The sequence below is a fragment of the Capra hircus genome, chromosome 11 (genome assembly GCF_001704415.2).
Source record: "Capra hircus breed San Clemente chromosome 11, ASM170441v1, whole genome shotgun sequence".
NCBI lineage: Eukaryota > Metazoa > Chordata > Mammalia > Artiodactyla > Bovidae > Capra > Capra hircus.
Genome location: NC_030818.1, coordinates 73,812,848 through 73,833,490, shown reverse-complemented (window position 1 = coordinate 73,833,490; position 20,643 = coordinate 73,812,848). Strand labels below are relative to the sequence as shown.

At 47.5% G+C, this 20,643-nt stretch overlaps 1 protein-coding gene across 1 annotated transcript; it reads left to right on the top strand.

Annotated features, from left to right (window-relative positions):
- Nucleotides 8,718–9,080, top strand: LOC102191146 (dolichyl-diphosphooligosaccharide--protein glycosyltransferase subunit 4-like). The gene has a single exon (XM_018054775.1). The coding sequence runs from the start codon at nt 8,735–8,737 to the stop codon at nt 8,846–8,848; it is 114 nt and encodes a 37-aa protein (XP_017910264.1). The 5' UTR covers nt 8,718–8,734; the 3' UTR covers nt 8,849–9,080.

The window sequence follows — 20,643 nt, the reverse complement described above, 5'->3', positions numbered from 1 at the left end:
CTTCCAGGCAGGCTGAGGCTCTGCAGAGGCAAACAAGATGAGTGGGACCCCTGCAAGGAGCAGAACAATGTTGGCCACTCATCAGGAAGGACCATGAGCCAACATTAACAATACTCTCATTTGTGGAGCTCAAGGCTTTTTGAGGACAAGAGCAGCTCAAGGAGCAGGTTGGTGTGCAGGGTGGTCGTATGAGTTGTAATAGAGAAGAGGGCAGTGGGACCTGGATAAACTGCACAATTTTCCCTTTATCTCCTATTAAAAATCAGACACCAAAGGATGTTAGGGCTGGAAGCTATTTTAGGGGTCGTTTGGTATGGCCCCTTATTTGAGAGATGAGGAAACTGAGACAGAGTGAGACAAATGACTTGGGTTTTTCACAATGAGGTATGGCCAAGTTCTCTTGTTTCCGTCACTGAGCTTTTCTGTTTTCCCATCTTCAGGAAACTAAAGTTCTAACACTCCAGATTCAAGGAGTAACTTGGGAAAGACAAAGGACTGTGAAACTCCTGCTCGAGGTGGTCTATTCCTCTCCACCAGGATTCTATCATTCCTCAGAAACTCCAATTCCTATGAATAGTAGGTTTGCATAATGGCAAATGAAACCTCTGTCCAACCAAGCCAAAACCTCAGCCAACCCAGTTTGATGTCCTGTACATAAGTCACTCAGGGAATCACTATTTCCCAGACCCCTGTGACTTTGGAGAGTTATTTTTAAAGTAGATCCCCATTTGAAACAAGTTCATCTCCTGAGTGCAATATACGTCAGACTTCCTCTTGTTCTCTGAGTCTCTCAAATGTAGTCTGAAATAGCTGGACCTGAAGATGCTGTTGGTGTGGAAAGGAAGGACATGATCACACAGAGCAGAAGGGAACTACATCACATCATGAACTCCTGCCAAAGACACTTTCTCAGAGAAATCAGGAAGCACCACTGGGCAGATGCTTAATTAAAGAGATCCAGATGCAGTAAAAGGGAGAATCAATGCTGCCTTTTGCCCACTGTGCCCAACATTTTCCCCATCCCTCTAGCTTTCATACTGCCCTGCCACCCCTCACAGAGGTCTCCCCTCCAAAATGACCCTAAGCTCTGTTACCATGCACTCCACAGTCATTCTAGATTTTAGATCTTTTCAACCCAGCCATTATGGAAGAAATCTAATTAGATAAGAAAATAAATTTATATTAAGGTGTAGATGACTAATTGTCTCTTCTGATTTAAAACTATTTGCCCAAAGGAATCTCCTATCTGTGAAGGCATGGGCCAAATCCTTTTTATAGAGACAGCTTTGGAAGTGAAATTTCCCCTGCCTCTCATTGTCTGCTTCAGGAAGCCACTTCCTTCTCTCTGTCCCACCCCACTCCTTTTCCCAAAAGCTGAGCCGAAAAGGCTCCCTTCTGAATGGTTGCCAAGCACAGCCCGAGTGTTTTCAGAGCAGCCATTAGATGGTGCTGGTAGCCAGTGAGCTGGCCTATCTGCATCACAGGGTAACTAGGAGAACATTGGTCAACCTGGTGTCCAGTTGTGACCAAGGACAGGATGCTCCTGTTGTAGACTTTTGGTGCTCCAGTTCAAGTACAAAGCCTGAATTTGATGGACAAGGTAATTTATGTTAAATCTCTGAGACCACACAGCACATTTTGGTCAGAAAAAAATGCCCAAGTTTAAAAAAGAGAAGCAGAAAAGTGGTAGTTTTATGTTACTATGTTGTTGTTATTGCTATTGTTTAGTCACTAAGTTGTGTCCAACTCTTTTGCAAACTCATGGACTGTAGCCCCTCAGGCTCCTCTGTCTATAGAATTCTCCAGGAAAGAATAACTAGAGTGGGTTGCCATGCCCTCCTCCAGGGAATCTTCCCAATCCAGGGATCCAACCCAAGTCTCCTGCATCTCCTGCATTGGCAATTGGGTTTTTTGTTTTTTTTTTTTAACCACTAGTGCCACGTAGGAAGGCCTTATATACTATGGACAAGTGTAAAATAGCATCTTAGTAGAGAAGAAAGTAAAGTCATACAGATCTGACAATCCTCTCAACTATATTTCAATTCTTCTCAAAGTTGGCCAGTCTGAGATGACTTCCCTTTTCTAAAAACCTACCTCATGATGTCAGACCTTCCTGAAAAGTCTCAGACAGTGTTTCCTCTCTTGCCCCATGGGCTATATAATACAACATGATAACATCCTCACTCACCACCTCTCAGAGCTGCAATCTCCTGCTAAAAAACTAGGTAGCTTCCTGAAAGCAACTTATCTTCTTTCTGCTCATGTATATTTTGTATTTTTCTACAATAAACAAATATTACATTGCATGTTTTTAAAGCAATAAAATAATAGGTAGATGTCAAATGTGCTTTTTGTAAGGAGTGTTGAATAATTGAAAGCTTGGAAAAATGAATGTAAACTTGTAATTTGCTAATCTTGACATTAACTTTATAATAGAACTACACTAATTAGGAATTCATACGTGTTGGTGAATTCTCTATGAGCTAAAGAAAACATATTTTGTTTTATTTAATTTCATTTTTAATATTCTTTTCCATTATGGTTTATCAGATGATATTGAGGACCTTGTTGTTTAATCCATCCTATATATAATAGTTTGCCTCTGCTAATCCCACACTCCCAGTCCTTCTGTCCCCCACCCCCCTCTAAAATTGGCCCTCTAATATTGCACACTGGCCATGCCAGTCTGTAAAGATTAGAGGAACAGAGATGCAGAGTTTTGTCCTGATACCATGATACACACCCATCAAGTCCTAAAACAATGTCAAAGGAATATTACATCATTAAATAAGCCATGATCTATAGATCTCAACACAAACAAGTGCTTCTTCCAGCACTTCTGTGAGAACCACCAGCTCCCCATTTATACACGAAGAATTTGGGGGATCCAAATGCTCTGCAGACTCTCCCTCCCTCACTGGGAACCCACCTTGCCTGAGCCTGCATCTTGCCTGAGCTTCCACCGCCTCCTACGGCTGCTGCTGCTGCCCTGCTCTCTAAAGTCTGCGGGATTGGAGGTCCGTTCTGCGGTCCTATTGAGAGCAGAGACTGGGTGGTTCAGGACCGTGGACAGTTCCCATCGGGGCCACCTCTTTTTAACACCAGCAGCTTATATAGAGCAGACGGTGTCATTCTCTAAGCGCAGCCACTTCGGGGGCGCTAAGGTGGGCAGGGAAACGAAGTTTCAGAAGTCTGAATTCAAAGAAGTCTGAACGCAGGGAGTTTGTTGTCACTTTTAGCCTCTTCTCTTTTGCCCCCGTTTCCAACATCAATTTACGCTAGAGTATACCGTATCTTTTAAGAAGTGACACCTACCCGGCAAATCAGAAGTCCCAAAAGACTGGGTCTCCTGAAATCTCCCCAGAATACGGATAGGACTCCTCAGGAGTTCCTCTGCCCAGGACAGACGCGGCCGCCAGCTGCTGCTCAGCGCAGAAAGTTTTCAAAGAATTCAGGACGGCGCCGAGACAAAAGATGCCTCTGAGATCGGAGCTGGGCGACAGCATCCCGAGGCCCCCGGAGCAGGGGATCCGGGGATAAGATTGAAGTCCCCCGCCGCTGCGCCCTTACCTGTCACGGGGAAGCTTCCTCTGGCGGCTCCCGCTGCGCCGGGGCGAGGATGTTCAGCGGCCTCTCGGTCACTTTTCTTCCTTTCGTTCTCTTCCGTCGCGCCGTCTTGTCCCACTCGCTCTCCGCGGTCTTTATATACTTGCGGGGCCCGCCCGGGTGGGCGCTAGACGTTGAGTGGACTTCCCGGCAGCTGTAACGTAACAGGCAACTCCCCCGTCCATAGGAAGGGGCGGGGGCGTGGGGGCGCGGGAGGGGGTTTCCAGGTAGGGGCTGAGCTGGAGAGCAGACGTGCCTGGAAAGGGGTCTGGATCTCTGTCCCCCGGAGGCTGGAATTAACACTCTCTTGCTGAAGGGCACACCTGGCAGCCGTCAGGAAAGAACTTAATTAAGGATGGTTTTGGGTCTCCAGTTTCGGTGAGCGGGAGGCTTAGCACCCCGGTGTGGGGCTGGCCTGGCCGGCCGGCTGAGATCATTAACGAGAGGGCGAAGTTACCTGTGTGCCTGCTTGGGCTGGCATCTGCCTCTTTCTCATTTGGAGGTAAATATCACCACCCAGGGAGTGCGTCTGTGATGCCTCTGATTTTCCCCAACGTTTGGAAACTGTGATGAGAAAATGTCAGGAGTCCTTACAATCCCTCTGTTACAAACTGGAGGGCCCTAATGTCAAGCCAAGGAAGAAAGAATGGCGCTGAAACCTGCAATGGAGGAGTCTCTACCTTAACCTGGAGTAAAGAAGCAAAAGCAAATTGTGGGAAGCAGTGGGGGTGAACAGGAGTGCTGGAACTAAACTGGACTTCAAAAAGGTTCTTGCTTAATGTGTCATTTGCAAGAAATTTCTTTATTCCCAGATGATCTTTTGGACTTCAGGACACCCTTGAGAATTTCTGGTTGGCAACACTGGCTTTATACTCAGCAATCCTTTTCTTTGGAGTCACAAGAGAGATTCACGCTCCTTAATAGTTAAATAAGGTATTATTACCTGGCCTTGGCTTCTTTCCAGGGTCATCTCTTCCCTCTCCATCTTGTTTCCTGGCACTTTGACCATTCACAGCATTCACATTCCCATAAACACTATTTTCTCAAGGCCTCACCTCTTTGTCTATGCTATTCCTTCCTAAAACACCCTTTCTCCTTCCAACCACCTTGGAAAATTAGACTCTTGCATTAAGATTTAGCTTATCCATCATCACCAGTTCCCTGAAGATCTCCTTGGTCAATTGTCCTTCCAAGGCACGAAACATGATCATCTCTTTTCCAGAGAAGCCCACATTCATCTTATCTGTATATGTAGCTTGCACAGCTGGAACAAATTCACTCTGTTTTCCATCTTTCCTCTTCCAGCCACTCCTGCCCCACCCCTGCCACTGCCAGGCTTATGAGCCCTCTCAATCAGAGATCCTCATTTTTCTCTGTACTATTTTTATAACTTTAAGAGGCAGCTGATGGTAGCAAAAGAGCCAGACCGGGAAAAGTTCAGATTGACCCAGCTTCTGTCCTGCTCTGTCAGTTGGGTTCTTAATTACGTGCAGCAGGACCAACTTTAGGGGATGTAAACTCACAGACTATTGAATCACATTTAGAATCACTGGGAAGGCTGGGCAACCAGGATCCAAAACTGGGCAGGGAAAAAGGGTGTCTGGAATCATGGCCACTGGTCAGATCCAATGAGAAAGACAAACAGACCACTACTGGGAACAAGAGGCCACAAAGTCAGGCATTGGACACAGATGACACTTCTAAGTCCAGGTTGGGCGCTTGCTATTCCCATTTTGACTGATGTCACAGAAAGGATGTCACCGCCCTTGCTTCGTCATATCACTAGCTCCTCTTTGAAAGCCTGGAGCAGGTGCTTCTGATTGTCTGAGATGACAATATGATTTACCCCTCTCTTCCCCGATAATGTGGTAAATCACGTTGTTGATTTTTAGTGTTGCACCTACCATGCATTCCTGTTCTATGAGCCCAATTTGATTATGATGTGCTACCATTATGTAGCATTGGATTCAGCTTACTAATATTTTATCTAATATTTTTGCATCTATGTTTATGAGCTCAACCTATGATTTTCCTTTCTTGTAAGATTCCTGTTAGGTTTTGGTGTCAAAATTATGCTGTCTTTCTAAAACAAGTTGGAAATCCCTCCACTGACTCTCATTTTCTCTAATTTAATAGAAGAGTTTGTATACAATGGTGTTTATCTCTTCCTTAAATGTTATCCGAAACATTTGTTTTGTTAGTGGTCCCATCTAGGTCTTTAAGGTTGCTTGTTTGTTGAGTGGTTTTAAACTACAGATTCAATTACTTAAATAACACTATTCCAATTGTCTATTTCTCTTTGTGTAAGTTTAGTACTTCTAGGTATTTGTCCATTTCACTTAAATTTTTAAAATATTTTGGCTTGAAATTTTTATTATATCTTCTTATTATCATCTTAGGATCTATGGAATCTCTATGGTCCTCTTTTATCTCTGATACTGATAATTTATTAATATGTCCTCTCTCTTTTTTATTTATTTTATTAGGGGCTTGCAATTTTATTAGTATTTTTAAAGAATGAATTTCAATGGTGATGATATTCTGTTACATTTACTTTTTTTATTTTTAAAGTTTCCACTTTTATTATAATTTCTTATCTTCTAATTTCTAATTAACTACTCTTTCTATTCTCTTGAGTTGGATATTATAAATAAATGCTTTTACTTAGATAATTGATATTCAACTTTTATTCTTTTTGACCTGTGTATTTATGGCTATAAATTCCTAAGTATAGCTCCAGTTGCATCTCACAAGTTTTGATATGTCATATTTTTATTACCATTTGGTTTAAAATATTTTTTTTTCATCGAGACATCTTAATTGACCTGTAGGTTATTGAGAAGTGCTCTGTTTAGCTTTCAAACACTGGGGGTTTTTTAGATCTGGTTTGAAACTACATTTTAGCATAATTCCTCTGTGGTCAAAGAACATGCTTTGCTTCTAGTCCCTTGAAGTCTGGGGAGCTGCTTAATGGATGAACATATGGTCCATTTTGATTAATGCTTTATGTAAACTTCAAAAGAATATGTATTATATGATTGCTCAAATATTCTATATCCTTTCTATACCTATATTCTTTCTGATTATTGATCATCTTCATTAGTTACTAATAGATATATGTTTTTTAAGTCTCCCCATTAATCTTGTGAATTTAACTACTTCTACTTTTGATCCTGGCTTTTAAAAAAAACGCTTTCTAGAAATCTAGTGGTGAACATGGAGCAGTGGTGGAGGGTAATATGGGACCTAGGATAAAGATGGCAGAGAGTTACTAGAACATGGTTGCATGCTGATGGGAATAATAGAGTCGAGAAGGGAAAACTGATGCTGCAGGTGAGAGTCAGAAAAACCAAATGATCCAAGTCCTAAGTAGAGTGAGGTTCAGAGGAAGAACCTGGCTTCCCAACAGTGGAATGCTTTCCTCTTCCAAAAAAGAAGGAGATATAGACACAGGAGACTTGTAAGAAAAGCCATGGGAAGATGAGTGATTCTGTACCAAAGCCTTTACCTTTTAACCTAAAATTTCCTGAGGAAATATCTGATAGTTATCCTAAATGCTGTCTAAGACTATTCACACAATATTGTTCATAGTAGCAATGAAATACACTAAACATCTAGGGTATAATTATAAAAACAGTAGAGTATACTTATAAAAATTATGGTAAAGCTATGCAATGGAGTATTTTGCAGTTACTCAAAATAAAGTAGATGTTTAGACATAAAAAATAACCACTGTATGTTGAAGGGAGGAAACATGATAAAACATGAATATACAGTTGACCCTTGTGCTGCACGGGTCCACTTATACTCCTATTTTTTTAAGTAAATATGTGCGACTGTCCTACGTGATCGTGGTTAGACAATGGCGGTGGGACTGCAGATAGGGGAAGCTGACTGTGGAACGTGAACATCTGTGGATTTTGGTATCTAAGGGGGTTCTGGAACCAATTGTCCACAGAAATGGAGGGAATGGCTATAAATACAGAGAAATAGAAATAGAGAAAAAGTGAAAAGATACCAGAGTGTTAATAATATTTGTTCTGGTTGTTTAATACTAGATCACAACCTACCCTCAAAACTTGATGGTTTTTTGTTTTGTTTTGTTTTGTTTTTGCTAAGACCCAATTTTATTTATTTGGTTTTAACATTTTGGCCACGTGGCATGTGGGACCTTCCCTAACCAGAGATTGAACCCACATGCCCTGCATTGGAAGTGCAGAGTCTTAATCACTGAACCTCCAAGGAAGTCCAATGTGATGGCTTTAAACAACATTTATTTCGCTCACAAATCTGCAGTATGGCCAAGGTTTGGCAGGGCCAACACATCCCTGCTCTACTTGGCTTCAGCTTGGGCAGCTCAAAGCTTGGCTTCTACAAGCCATCTGAAGCCGCTCACTCATGTAGCTGGTTCCTGACTGGGAAGACTCAGCTGGGGGCAAGGAGAGCTGGGGATCCTCAGACATTTCTATCTCCATGCAGTCTGGCCATGTGACCTCTTCAGCATGCCTTAGGGGAGCTAGACTGCTTCCACAGAGCCTCAAGCCTCCCAAACATGCATCAGGAAGTGACTTGCTCTGCTGGCTAGAGGGAGTCAGCAAGGGCTTCCCCAAGAAAGGGATGCTGAGGTGGGTTGAGTCTTGATACCAGGATGAAGAGAGGAAAGTCATTCCAGGCAGAAGGAACAGCATGTGCAAAGGCCTCAAGGCAGGAAAAGCCTTATGGTCACAGAATGCTGGTACAGGTGGTAGAGGGAGAGAGGGAAAAGAGTGGAAACGGTCAGAGGCCAGAGGCGAGGAGCTGGCGACCATTCAGCGATTGGGTCAAAGGAGCCACAGGACCAGCTTTCTGTGGCAGTGAGGAGGATGATCAGAGGAGTGGGAGCCTGGAGCCAGCAAGGGGTGATTCAGAGTCCAGTGCTCTGCTCCAGGGCCTGGGGACCAGTCCAGCCAGCAGTGGGAAAAGTGGGGCAGGAGAACAGACAGAGGCAGCTTCATGAAATACTTAAGAGGTGGCATCAGTGTCAGGGAAGAAGTCACAGACACTCTCCCCATCTGAGGTCGCGTGGATGACACAGTGTGGTGTCAGGGTTAAGAACACAGCTCTGGGGAGCTGAACCCAGCTGATCAGCATGATCACGGACGTGCAGCTCGCCATCTTCGCCAACATTCTGGGCGTGTCACTCTTCTTGCTTGTCGCTCTCTATCACCACGCGGCCGTCAACAATCCCAAGAAGCAGGAATGAGAGTTGCGCTTTCTCTGCCCCCAGGGTTCCAGGACATAGTCTGAGGCAAGATGGAGGGTGCGAGGGGCCTTCACACTTCACTTCATCCCTTCAACCCATCACAACATACAAAGCAACTCCACCTGGATTTTTCCAAACAACTTTTATTTCCTGAAAGTCTTCCTTAACCCTATGGAACAAGAAGCTGCCACTGAATAGGGCCCAGTATAGGGGCTACTTTCTTTTCTACTCCCCCATCCAATATAAAAATATAGATTTGTGTGTGTGTGTGTGTGTATGGTGCCAAAAAAGAAAAAAAAAAGTGCACAGCTCTGAAGCCGGAACAGCTGGTCCTAATTCTGCTCACCCACTGCCTAGCTGTGGGTGACTTGGAGCAAATTCCCAGCTTCTCTGTATTAGGTGTCCTATCTGCATGACTGCTCCCGCCCATGTGGCTGCCATGTGGCTGAAAAGAGGTGATACAAGTAAAAATGGTAGAGCAGGGCCTGGCGTTAGTTAGCCCTTATCCCTGTTATCATGGAAGTGCTGGTGACAAGAGAAACTGCCTGGGTGGAAGGAAGGAGGGAGGAGGCAGGAGGGAGGGAGAGAGGGGAAGAGGGAAGGAAGAAGGGAAGGAGCAAAAGATGGAAGGAGACCGGAGCCGACATGAGTCTTTGGCGGGGAGCAGATGTGTTGTTTGGAGGGCTTGCGGTGAGGATTCCTGGGGCAGGGTGATGCGTCTACACCTGGCTGTGGGCATAGGGCCAGGGCTCCTCTCGTCACCCCAGCTTCTCACCTCTGAGGGTTTAATTGGAAAAGCGATGTCACCAGGGTGTGAATGCGTAACAGAGACAGGTGTGGAGGCAGCCTCCGCGGGGAGAGGAAGGGCTGGGCGGAAGGCAGCAAGCACCGGGTGGACAAGAGCTCGTCACAGGAGGGGGCACAAGGAGGGTGGCCTGGCCCCCCCAGCCTCCAGGCCCCTGGGGCCAGGCAATAGGGACCATTTCACTGGGGAAAAGAAGACTCTGGGACAAGGCTTGCATTTCGAAAACTCTGGGACAAGCATCGACTCAAGCCTGGAGGGTCAGAGTGACTCCCACCTCCATCCTGGCCGCCCTTCTTCACTTTCACTCCAAGTCTATGCTCCAAGTCACAGTGGGCAAGCCAAGGAGGCTGCCAGTCCCATCTCAAGTCAGAACCACTGTGCCTTCTCAGGGCTCCTTGGGCCCTTCTGGGGTCTCTGCTGGAGGGAGCACTTCATTCCTGCCATGGTCTGGGTCACGGGGTGGGTGGGGAGGCCTCAGGCCCACTCAGCTGGTGCCCCTGGCCTGCAAGGGGACAGTTCCCAAACCAGTGTATGAGAAGTGTGTCTTGTCAGAACTGGTGCTCAAGAGTTATTTGCAGAGAGAAGGCTGGAGGCAGTGCCTGAGGAAGGGGGCCCCTCTGAAGCCTAAGTGCAGAAGCTCACAATCCTCTAAAATACTCTCCAGACCTCTTCTGTAGGCTATGCAAACCTGAACCTGAGAGGTGGTCTCCCTCCTCACAATGTGACTGGATTAGAAATAGCCCAGCACCTGTCCCTTCATGAACATGTCTGGTGGGGACAGCAGGAAGAAGCTCAACCCTCCCTGGCTATAGCAAGCAGCTCAGGGTGCACGGGCCGCTTTGGAGTAACTCTGGTGCCCCATGACTCCTCTTTCAGAGCTAAGAAGAGAGAACACCAAGTGTGTTATGGGTGCCAGGGAGGGGGGCCTCCTGGTGAGAGAGCAAAGCAGAGGTGGATCCTCAGTGAGGGAAACGGAGGTGGGAGGGCTGATGAATGGGGGCAGGAAACAGGATCCGGCCCACCCCAGCCCTGCAGAGAGGAGGGCCCATGGGAAGCACACAGTAGGGCGGGAAGGTGAGCAGGCTTTGGGCAGGGGCTCTCTGCCCTCTGTTATGCCCAGTGTCTGAGTCCCCAAAACTGAGAGAATAAGACGTCCACAGCAATGCAAAAGCATAAACGGGTTTATTGCTAGCTCGAGCTAAGGCTCAAGTCTCATCCAGCACAGTGGAGTCTTGACGAGAGCCCCGAGCTCTGAATTACAGCTGCTTATATATAAGTGGTCTTTTGTCTCAGCAATAGTGTAGTTGGCATGTGGTGATTGACTCAACCTTGGGTCATCGTGGTGATTGACTTAACCTTGGCGTCATCGGGGGGGACCTTGGTGTCATCGGGGACCTTGGTGGGGCTTCCCAGAATTGTGACTCATGCTTACAAGAACCTGAGGCCTAGGCCTAGCGTGGCCCGTCGAGCCTGTCATGGCTCAGGTCAGGTCCCAACATTCCCCGCTGTCTTTTGATCATATAGAGGAATCTTCCTCTATCTGAGGGTCCAGGGTGATTCGTCTGGGTCCTGTCGACGGGTGAGCTTCATCTTTAAAGGGTTGGAGGAATGTGGTGTCACCTTCCATTTTCTCTGGGCCTTTTTTGTTCCTCCGGAGTGGCACAGCGCACGTGGTTACAGTGCACCCAAGGTCCAATGCCGTCGACTTTCAGCGCAGTACGGGTAGTAAGAAGAACAACATAAGGGCCCTTCCATCTAGGCTCTAATGTCTTGACTTGATGCCGTTTGACCCAAACCCAGTCCCCCGGACCAATGTCGTGTGAAGGAATTGTTCCCTTCTCTTGGCCTTTATGGATGTCTTTGAGTAAAGTCCAGATGTGCACAGGCGCCTTGCTTAAGGCCAATAGAGCTTTTTGGAACTGCCGCAATGAAGAAGGCTGCTGGATTCTTCCCTCGAACATAGGACACACTGGAGGGGGCCCCCCATAAACAATTTCAAAGGGGGTTAGGTTTAACTTGTAGGGGGTATTACATGCTCGGAAGAGAGCGAAGGGAAGGAGAGTCACCCAGTTCCCACCAGTCTCTGTTGCCAGTTTTGCCAAAGTTTCTTTTAGAATCTGATTCATTCTTTCTACCTGTCCTGAGCTCTGGGGATCGTATTCGCGATGTAGTTTCCAATTGGTCCCCAGAGCTAAGGCCAATCCCTGAACAATTTGACTCACAAAAGCAGATCCATTATCAGAGCCAATGGTTACCGGCAGCCCAAACCTAGGCACTATCTCTTCTAGGAGTTTTTAGCTCCCATTGTTGCTGTTTCCCTCTTAGTGGGATATGCTTCTACCCACCCCGATAAAGCATTGACCAGAACTAACAGATAACGGTACCCATACTTGCCTGGCCTTACCTCTGTAAAATCTATCTCCCAGTGTTGTCTTGGCCTTTCTCCCCGGTACCTTATACCCGTGCGCTGTCCTTTTCTGGTCTTATCATCTGGCACACGTTACAGGCATGGACTATGTCTTGTATAGTTGCCTTTTTTCAGGGATACCGCAGACGCGCTGTCTGTAAGAGTGCTAGAGTCTTTTTCTCTCCCAGATGGGTGGTCTGATGTAGGTGCGTGCAAAGGTGTTGACCCAAGTTAGCCAGAAGCAACAAGTTGTCATTTTGGTCTTGATACCATCCGTCTTTGCCCTCTGGACAGTTGGCATTTTCTTGAATCCAGCTTAGATTGGAAGAGGAATACACAGGGGTCAGGGGCAGGGTTCCCATTTCCGGGGGTGGCAATCTCACAGTCAATATGGGGGTTTTACAGTCTCTGAGGGCTGCTTGAGAATCCCTTCAATGGCATGGGGAGTGTAGACCAGGAGCTGTTGTCCATATGTTAATTTGTCGGCATCATGGACCAGGAGAGCAGTAGCTGTGATGATTCGGAGGCAGGGTGGCCACCCCGCGGCCACTGGGTCCAGTCTTTTAGAGAGGTAGGCTACAGGTCGCTTCCAAGGCCCCCATTGCTGCATCAAGACTCCCTTTCCTACTCTCAGTTTTTTATCCACAAACAGTTGGAAGGGCTTAGACGGGTTAGGGAGAGCAAGGGCCGGGGCTTTCAGCAGAGCCTGCCAAAGTTCTTGAAATGCCTGTCTCATTGGCTCAGTCCAAGTCCAGTTTTTACTTTCTTTGCTCCCTTCATATAATGGCTGGGCCTTTTCAGCAAACCCCAAGATCCATAGCCTGCAGTACCCAACAGTCCCAAGAAATTTTCTCACTTGACGAGGAGTAAGGACTGAGTATTGGGCCCCCATGTCCACCATGAAGCCGACCAGTTTCCCCTCCACATGTATAGTTACCCAGGACTCGGGGAGGGGGGCTGAACCCTGACCCCCCAATCGCTATCATCTCCTGCATATAAGACGTGGGCGCCCAGGGAAGGTGCTTCTTCCCTGGTGGGCTTTTCCCCCGGTTTTCTTTTAGGGCACTCTCTTCTCCAGAGTCCTCACTCTTGACAATATGCACATTGGTCCTTTCTTAGTCTCTTTCTTTCGTCTCTCGGCCTGACTTTACTAGTTTCCTGAAAATTAGCTCCTTGTCTCACCCCTGCAAAGAATATCTGGGCTAATTCTTTTTGATTCCTTCAGTTTTCCTTGGCCCTGAACTCTCTTTCTTTCCCTCTAACACATTCTTTTCTTTCTTCTGGAGTTTCCCTAAGGTTAAAAACCCTCTCTGCTGCCCTCACCAGGTCTTGTATGGGTTGTTCCCCTAACCCCTCTATTTTCTGCAGTTTCCTCCTGATATCCGGGGCTGCCTGATTCACAAATGCTAGCATAACTGCCACGCGTGACTCATTGGCCTGTGGGTCCATGGGGGTATACTGCCTAAAAGCTTCCATTAATCTCTCAAGGAAGGCTGCCGGGCTCTCATTTGGCTCCTGTCTAACCAGATTTACCTTGGCCAAATTTGTTGGTTTTTTGGCGGCTGCTCAGAGACCAGCCATGAGAGTCTGGTGGTACACTCAGAGATGCTCCCTACCTTCAGCGTGCTCGAAGTCCCATTGGGGCCGCATCAGGGGGAATCCCTCATCAATCAGATTAGGTTGCATTGTAGGTCTCCCATCTACCCCTGGAACATTTTTCCGTGCTTCTGACAATATCCGTTTGTGTTCCTCTGTAGTGAAAAGCGCTTGTAATAGCTGCTGACAATCATCCCAAGTGGGGTTATGGGTGAAAAAGAATGGATTTCTAAAAGGTCAATGAGGCAGGCTGAAGGTTCCCTCTCGAGGCCAGCCGACATTAAAGGCAGGCCACTCGGTGGAACAAAAAATCATTAGTTTGTTCTTCTTCACCAACACCGATAGATTTCGTGCTCTAGATTTAAAATCAGAAAAGTGGTTAGTCATAAGGGACAAAGGAGTAGAAGTTGCTTGCCCCATGATTACAGAGAAGAACACAGGAGACAAAATGAACACCTAAAGAGCAGAGACAATGCTGGCACTCACACAGACACAACAAACAGATAACAAATACACATTGGCCGAGAACACAGCACTAGGTCTTCCTGGGCCACCCTGAAACTTCCTTTCCCTTGAGGTTATCTTACCAACAAGGTGTCCACAGAGCCAGCCGCCTTCCCAGCACGATGCCGGGCCTCGGCCTTACTCCAGCTAGGTGTAATCCGCTTATAGAGCCAGCCACCTTCCCAGCACGATGCTGGGCCTTGGCCTTATGCCAGCTAGGTCGACCTTTCAGGTTAACGAACCCCTTCTGCCAGGAAGGTGTTATTCCCCTCAGTTAAAAGGTATCCTGGAAGAGCCCCCAAATGTTATGCCCAGTGTCCGAGTCCCCAGAATGGAGAGAATAAGATGTCCACAGCAATGCAAAAGCATAAAGGGGTTTATTGCTAGCTCGAGCTAGGGCTCAAGTCTCATCCAGCACAGTGGAGTCTTGACGAGAGCCCCGAGCTCTGAATCACAGCTGCTTATATACAGGTGGTCTTTTGTCTCAGCAGTAGTGTAGTTGGCGTGTGGTGATTGACTCAACCTTGGGTCATCGTGGTGATTGACTTAACCTTGGCGTCATCGGGGGGGACCTTGGTGTCATCGGGGACCTTGGTGGGGCTTCCCAGAATTATGACTCATGCTTACAAGAACCTGAGGCCTAGGCCTAGTGTGGCCCGTCGAGCCTGTCATGGCTCAGGTCAGGTCCCAACACCCTCCAGCTGTGGAGGAGAGAAGGGAGGGCACAGTGCGGAGAGAGCCTGGAGAGGAAGAGACAAGCTGAAGGGCCCCAGGGAGGAAGGGTCAGAAAAGGGCCAAGGCTGGGCCTTGGGTCTGACTGGATGCTGGGCAGAGAGGATGAGAGGAGGAAGTCAGGCAGGATTTAGGCATGGCCCTGGGGGAGTGGACCAGGAGGACCAGAAAGGGGGTGGGGTCGGGTGGGGAATGGCTGAGACACCATGACTGTGAAGCAGCTGCTGTTCAACATGCCCTCTGCCCAGTGCCAGGCCCGCAGTGGGCGCTCACACGGGGCTTCCTGGGCGGTGGGGAAAGTGTGGCTCAGAGAGCCAAGCTGGGGGCTTCATTCATTTGAGGAATGTTTATGGACCCCTCCATGTACCAGGAGAGATCCGGTCTATGCTCCCAAGAGGACTTCAGTTCTAAAGGGAAGTCGATAATGAAGTAGTCCACAAATAATTTCAAGTTGTGATAAACACATATTCTTGTCTGGAAACCCATAGACAAAGAAGCCTGGCAGGCTACAGTCCATGGGGTCACAAAAGAGTGGGACATGACTTAATAACTAAACAACAGTGATAAAGACTATGAAAGAAGGGGAGGGGAAAGGCTTCTTAGCAGAAGGAAGAGTGTGCAAAGGCCCTGGGGCAGAGAAGAGAAGGGGTTCCTGGCACTGCTGGAGAGGAAGCAGGGAAGGGGAGCAATCCTTGGAATGAGGGACACAAGGTGCCAGGCCTTGGAAGCTGTGAAGGTTGTCAGATGACCACTTAGATTTTATGCCAAGCACAGAGGGCAACCATTGCTGGGTTTTAAGCTACAGAATGACAGGATCCAGTACAATTTCTTGAAAAGACAGCTTTTAGGGATCGAGAACCAGAGAGCAAGCAACCAATGGCCTCTGAGGGGAGGGGGGTCAGAATCAATAGGACTTGGAGCAGATGTGGAAATGAAGCAAAGGAGCAGGTGAGGTTAAAGATGGTTCAAAGATTTCTGTCTTGAGCAGCTGGATGAGGTGTGGGGCCATTCAGCGATCTGGAGAAGCCTAAGGGGCAATTTGGTTTGGAGGGAGAAACCACGAGCTCTGTGACTTTGGGCAAGTTATTCAACTTCTTTGAGTTTCTCTGGGCACCTCCAAAGCTTCAGCCCACAGTGCTTAAGACTCATGAGCAGGGACTTTCCTGGTGATCTGGTGGTTAAGAATCTACCATTCAATGCAGGGGACGCATGTTCAATTCCTGGTTGGGGAACTAAGATCCCATATGCCACAAGGCATCTAAGCCTGCCTGCCACAACTGCTGAGCCTGTGTGCCTCAACCAGAGAGCCCGCATGCCACAATTAAATATCCCACATGCTGCAACTAAGACCTGACACAGCTATAAGTAAATAGACTCATAAGCAAATGCAAGAAGTTCTAACTATTATTGTAATACCATTAGATTCTTGTCAATAGAAACACTAATTATGAATTCCTCCAAGGGGAGCCTGATGGGAGTCAGGGAGCAGAGGTAGGGCTAGTCTCTAACAAAGGACCCTGAAGTCTGGAGCACCATGAAAGAGAAGGTCTCCTGGGCCCCAGATGGCCCAGGGACCGGGGGAGGGTCCCACCAGCCCCCTTTATCCCCAGCAACACACTCCCACTCAGAGCCCCTTTCACTCACTGCACGCCCCCATTCAGCACTGTGGCTGGACCATTTCAACGGCTTTCAGTCTGACCCCAAGGGCAAAGAGGAATCAATTTGTGCAAAGAATGGGAATGGAAGCGATTTCAATTGACCTTTGAGTGGGGTTTTAATTTGCTTTATTACAGCCAAAGGAGCCTCATGAAGACACTCTTGAGACTGCTTTTATCCACTAATGCCTGCACCCTTGCAACCTCCTGGGCCTCCGTCTAGATGCCCTGGATGCTGGGGGCAGGGGGGCAGGGTCAGAGGCGCTGGGGAGCCGGTGTCCATGACCCTCTAGGGAACTGGTCTGCAGCCCCCTTCAGGCCCAAAGTGGAGTCAAGAGTACAGGCAGGGGCAGCAGGAGGGCAGCCCACCCGGGTTCCAGCCCCAGCCCTGTCTCAGGTTCTTTATCTGAACAGAGCCTGGGACTAGGGACATGGACAAGAGGGCCCCTCAATCCCTTCCAGGCCTGATGGTCTATGTTGGCTTGTTTGTTTTAATATTTACACTTAGTTATTTGTTTGACTGCACCGGGTCTTAGTTGTAGCCTAAGAACTCATGGTTGCAGCATGTGGGATCTAGTTCCCTGACCAGGGATTGATCCAGGGCCCCCTGCATTGGGAGCAGAGAGTCTTAACTGCTGGACCACCAGGGAAGTCCCTGATGTTCTGTGGTTTTAAGCTCAGATCTAGAGTCAAACTCTGTAGTGCATGATAACTAGTCTCACAGAGCACGGCCTAGAGTGGAGACAGCAGAGCCCGCCGGGCCAAGGAGCTGAGCCCTTTCTGTTCATCAGTCTCTTGGGTCTCCCTTATGTCTTATTTTTCTCTAAATTTCTACTTGAACCCCTTGCAGGGGCCAGTCAATTCTCTGTTCTCTCCTCTCCAAATTCCAAAGGAAGCCCATGGAGTCCCTTGACTAATTATCTACTCTCTTCCTGGTCAGAGCTACCTTGGGGGTCCAGCAGCCTGCAGGTGGCCAGCCCCAGGCAAAGAGCACCCTGCAATTGCTTCTCTATACCCTGTAACACCCCCAGGAGGGGGGTCTGTGAGTTTGGGTTCACAGTCCTGGGTTAGGAATCTCAGGCTCTCCTCCCTGGCACTCTATTCACGAGTGTATGGCTACATGGAACCACGTGTGTGTTCCTTTAGAACAGTTCCCTGGGACTTCCTGGTGGTCCACTGGATAAGAATCCACCTGCCAATGCAGGGAACACGGGCTCCATCCCTGGTCTGGGAAGATTCCACATTCCGCGGAGCAAGTAAGCCTGTGGATCACAACTACTGAGTCCAGACTTCTAGAGCCTGTGCCCACAAGAGAAACCACCACGATGAGAAGTCCACGCACTGCAATTAGAGAGTAGCCTCTGCTCAACGCAACTAGAGAAAGCCTGAGTGCGGCAGTGAAGATCCAGCACAGAGAAAAATTAAGTAATTTTTTTAAAAAAGAACTGCTCCCTACCCTAATTCCTTTTTCTCAAGCAGAGGAGTTGTTCCTCTGCAATCAGAGCAGACTTCTTGAAGGTGGGGTCTTGCTGAAGGTGTCGTGGACACTGAGAGCACGACAGACTCCAGAACCCAGGCACTAGCAGTCACCGCCTGACACAGTGGTGGTCGTAATGGTCCTTTTGTGGGGAAATGCCTTTGTTAGGGCCTTCAGAATGACAGCCACTTTTCCAGAAGAATGCCAAGTTCTTCAGCCAGGAGTGGAGGTGGGGAGAGTGCTGCGTGGCCAGGAAGGACGCTGCTAATGCACATCCATTAGTGCATTCAGAGCCCCCGGAACCGTCCTTCTTTCTCCCGAGCCAACAATGGCTGCATGGAAGGGGCTGAAGTGGCCTTTTTAACAGGCACTCAGCTCAGTGCCATCTCTGCGCCCTGCCTGCTGGGGGCCTGACTTCCATTTCCACGCTCTCCTCAAAGCAACCTGGACAGCAAATCCTCAAGCAGCCGGCCTGCGCCCTAGAGAGCCCCCATGTCCGGTTGCCCTGAGGGAGTGACGCCAGGCCCGCACAGAGCTGGTGCATCGTGACCTGCCCTGCCGTGGCCGCAAGTCCGTGACTCCGCATCTGCGCCTGCACACGCGTGTGAGCATGTGATCTGAGTCGCGCAAGGATGTCTGAAAGGCGGTTTTTTGGGTTTTTTTTTTAAACAAATTGGCCAAAACCTTTACGTGAAATGAAAGTGGTTTCCTTCAAAACGTCCCCTGGGCCAGTGTCTTTGACGCCAGAGATATGGGGCTGGGGTTCCAGCTTTCAGCAAACACTCTGGGGGAGCCACCTCCAAGGCCAGTTTCTAAGTCACCCAAGAAGGCCTGTCTTTGAGTCCAGGATCACATTTTTTTAATGTATCTATTATGTTCCTTTTATTTCTCCTTTACACAGTAGGTGGGTCTTTATATTGAAATATTTTCTATTCATGATGGGTATGGGAAGGTTATCTTATGTATAAATTTCATTTCAAGATAGTAAATAAGATCTTATAGTATATTTACTCTTTGTTTTGTATATTTACTAAATGGGAGTTTTGTGACTGGTTGGAATGTAAAATGATGTATCAGTATCAGTTCAGTAGCTCAGTCATGTCCAACTCTTTGCAATCCCATGGACTGCAGCACACCAGGCCTCCCTATCCATCACCAGCTCCCAAAGTTTACTCAAACTCATGTCCATTGAATCGGTGATGCCATCCAGCCATCTCATCCTCTGTTGTCCCCTTCTCCTCCTGCTTTCAATCTTTCCCAGCATCAGGGTCTTTTCTAGTGAGTCAGTTCTTAACATCAGGTGGCCAAAGGATTGGAATTTCAGCTTTAGCATCAGTCCTTACAATGAATATTCAGAAATACTTTCCTTTAGGATGGACTGGTTGGATTTCCTTGCAGACCAAGAGACTCTTAAGAGTCTTCTCCAACACCACAGTTCAAAAGCATCAATTCTTCAGCTCTCGGCTTTCTTTATAGTCCAACTCTCACATCCATACATGACTACTGGAAAAACCATAGCCTTGACTAGACGGACCTTTATTGGGAAAGCAATGTCTCTACTTTTTAATATGCTGCCTAGGTTGGTCATAACTTTTCTTCCGAGGAGTAAGTGTCTTTTAATTTCATGGCTGCAATCACCATCTGCAGTGATTTTGGAGCCCAAAGAAATAAAGCCAGCCACTGTTTCCACTGTTTCCCCATCTATTTTCCATGAAGTGACGGGACCGGATGCCATGATCTTCATTTTCTGAATGTTGAGCTTTAAGCCAACTTTTTCACTCTCCTCTTTCACCTTCATCAAGAGGCTCTTTAGTTCCTCTTCACTTTCTGCCATAACGGTGGTGTCATCTGCATATCTGAGGTTATTGATATTTCATCTGGCAATCTTGATTCCAGCTGGTGCTTCTTCCAGCCAAGCGTTTCTCATGATGTACTCTGCATAGAGGTTAAATAAGCAGGGTGACAATATACAGCCTTGACGTACTCCTTTTCCTATTTGGAACCAGTCTGTTGTTCCATGTCCAGTTCTAACTGTTGCTTCCTGACCTGCATACAGATTTCTCAAGAGGCAGGTCAGGTGGTCTGGTATTCCCATCTCTTTCAGAATTTTCCAGTTTGTGGTGATCCACACAGTCAAAGGCTTTGGCATAGTCAATAAAGCAGAAGTAGATGTTTTTCTGGAACCCTCTTGCTTTTTCCATGATCCAGCAGATGTTGGCAATTTGATCTCTGGTTCCTCTGCCTTTTCTAAAACCAGCTTGAACATCTGGAAGTTCACAATTCACGTACTGTTGAAGCCTGGCTTGGAGAGTTTTGAGCGTTACTTTACTAGCTTGTGAGATGAGTGCAATTGTGTCATAGTTTAAGCATTCTTTGGCATTGCCTTTCTTTGGGATTGGAATGAAAATTGACCTTTTCCAGTCCTGTGGCCACTGCTGCACTTTCCAAATTTGTTGGCATATTGAGTGTGGTACTTTCACAGTGTCATCTTTTAAGATCTGAAATAGCTCAACTGGAATTCCATCACCTCCACTAGCTTTGTTTGTAGTGATGCTTCCTAAGGCCCACTTGACTTTGCATTCCATGATGTCTGGCTCTAGGTGAGTGATCACACCATCA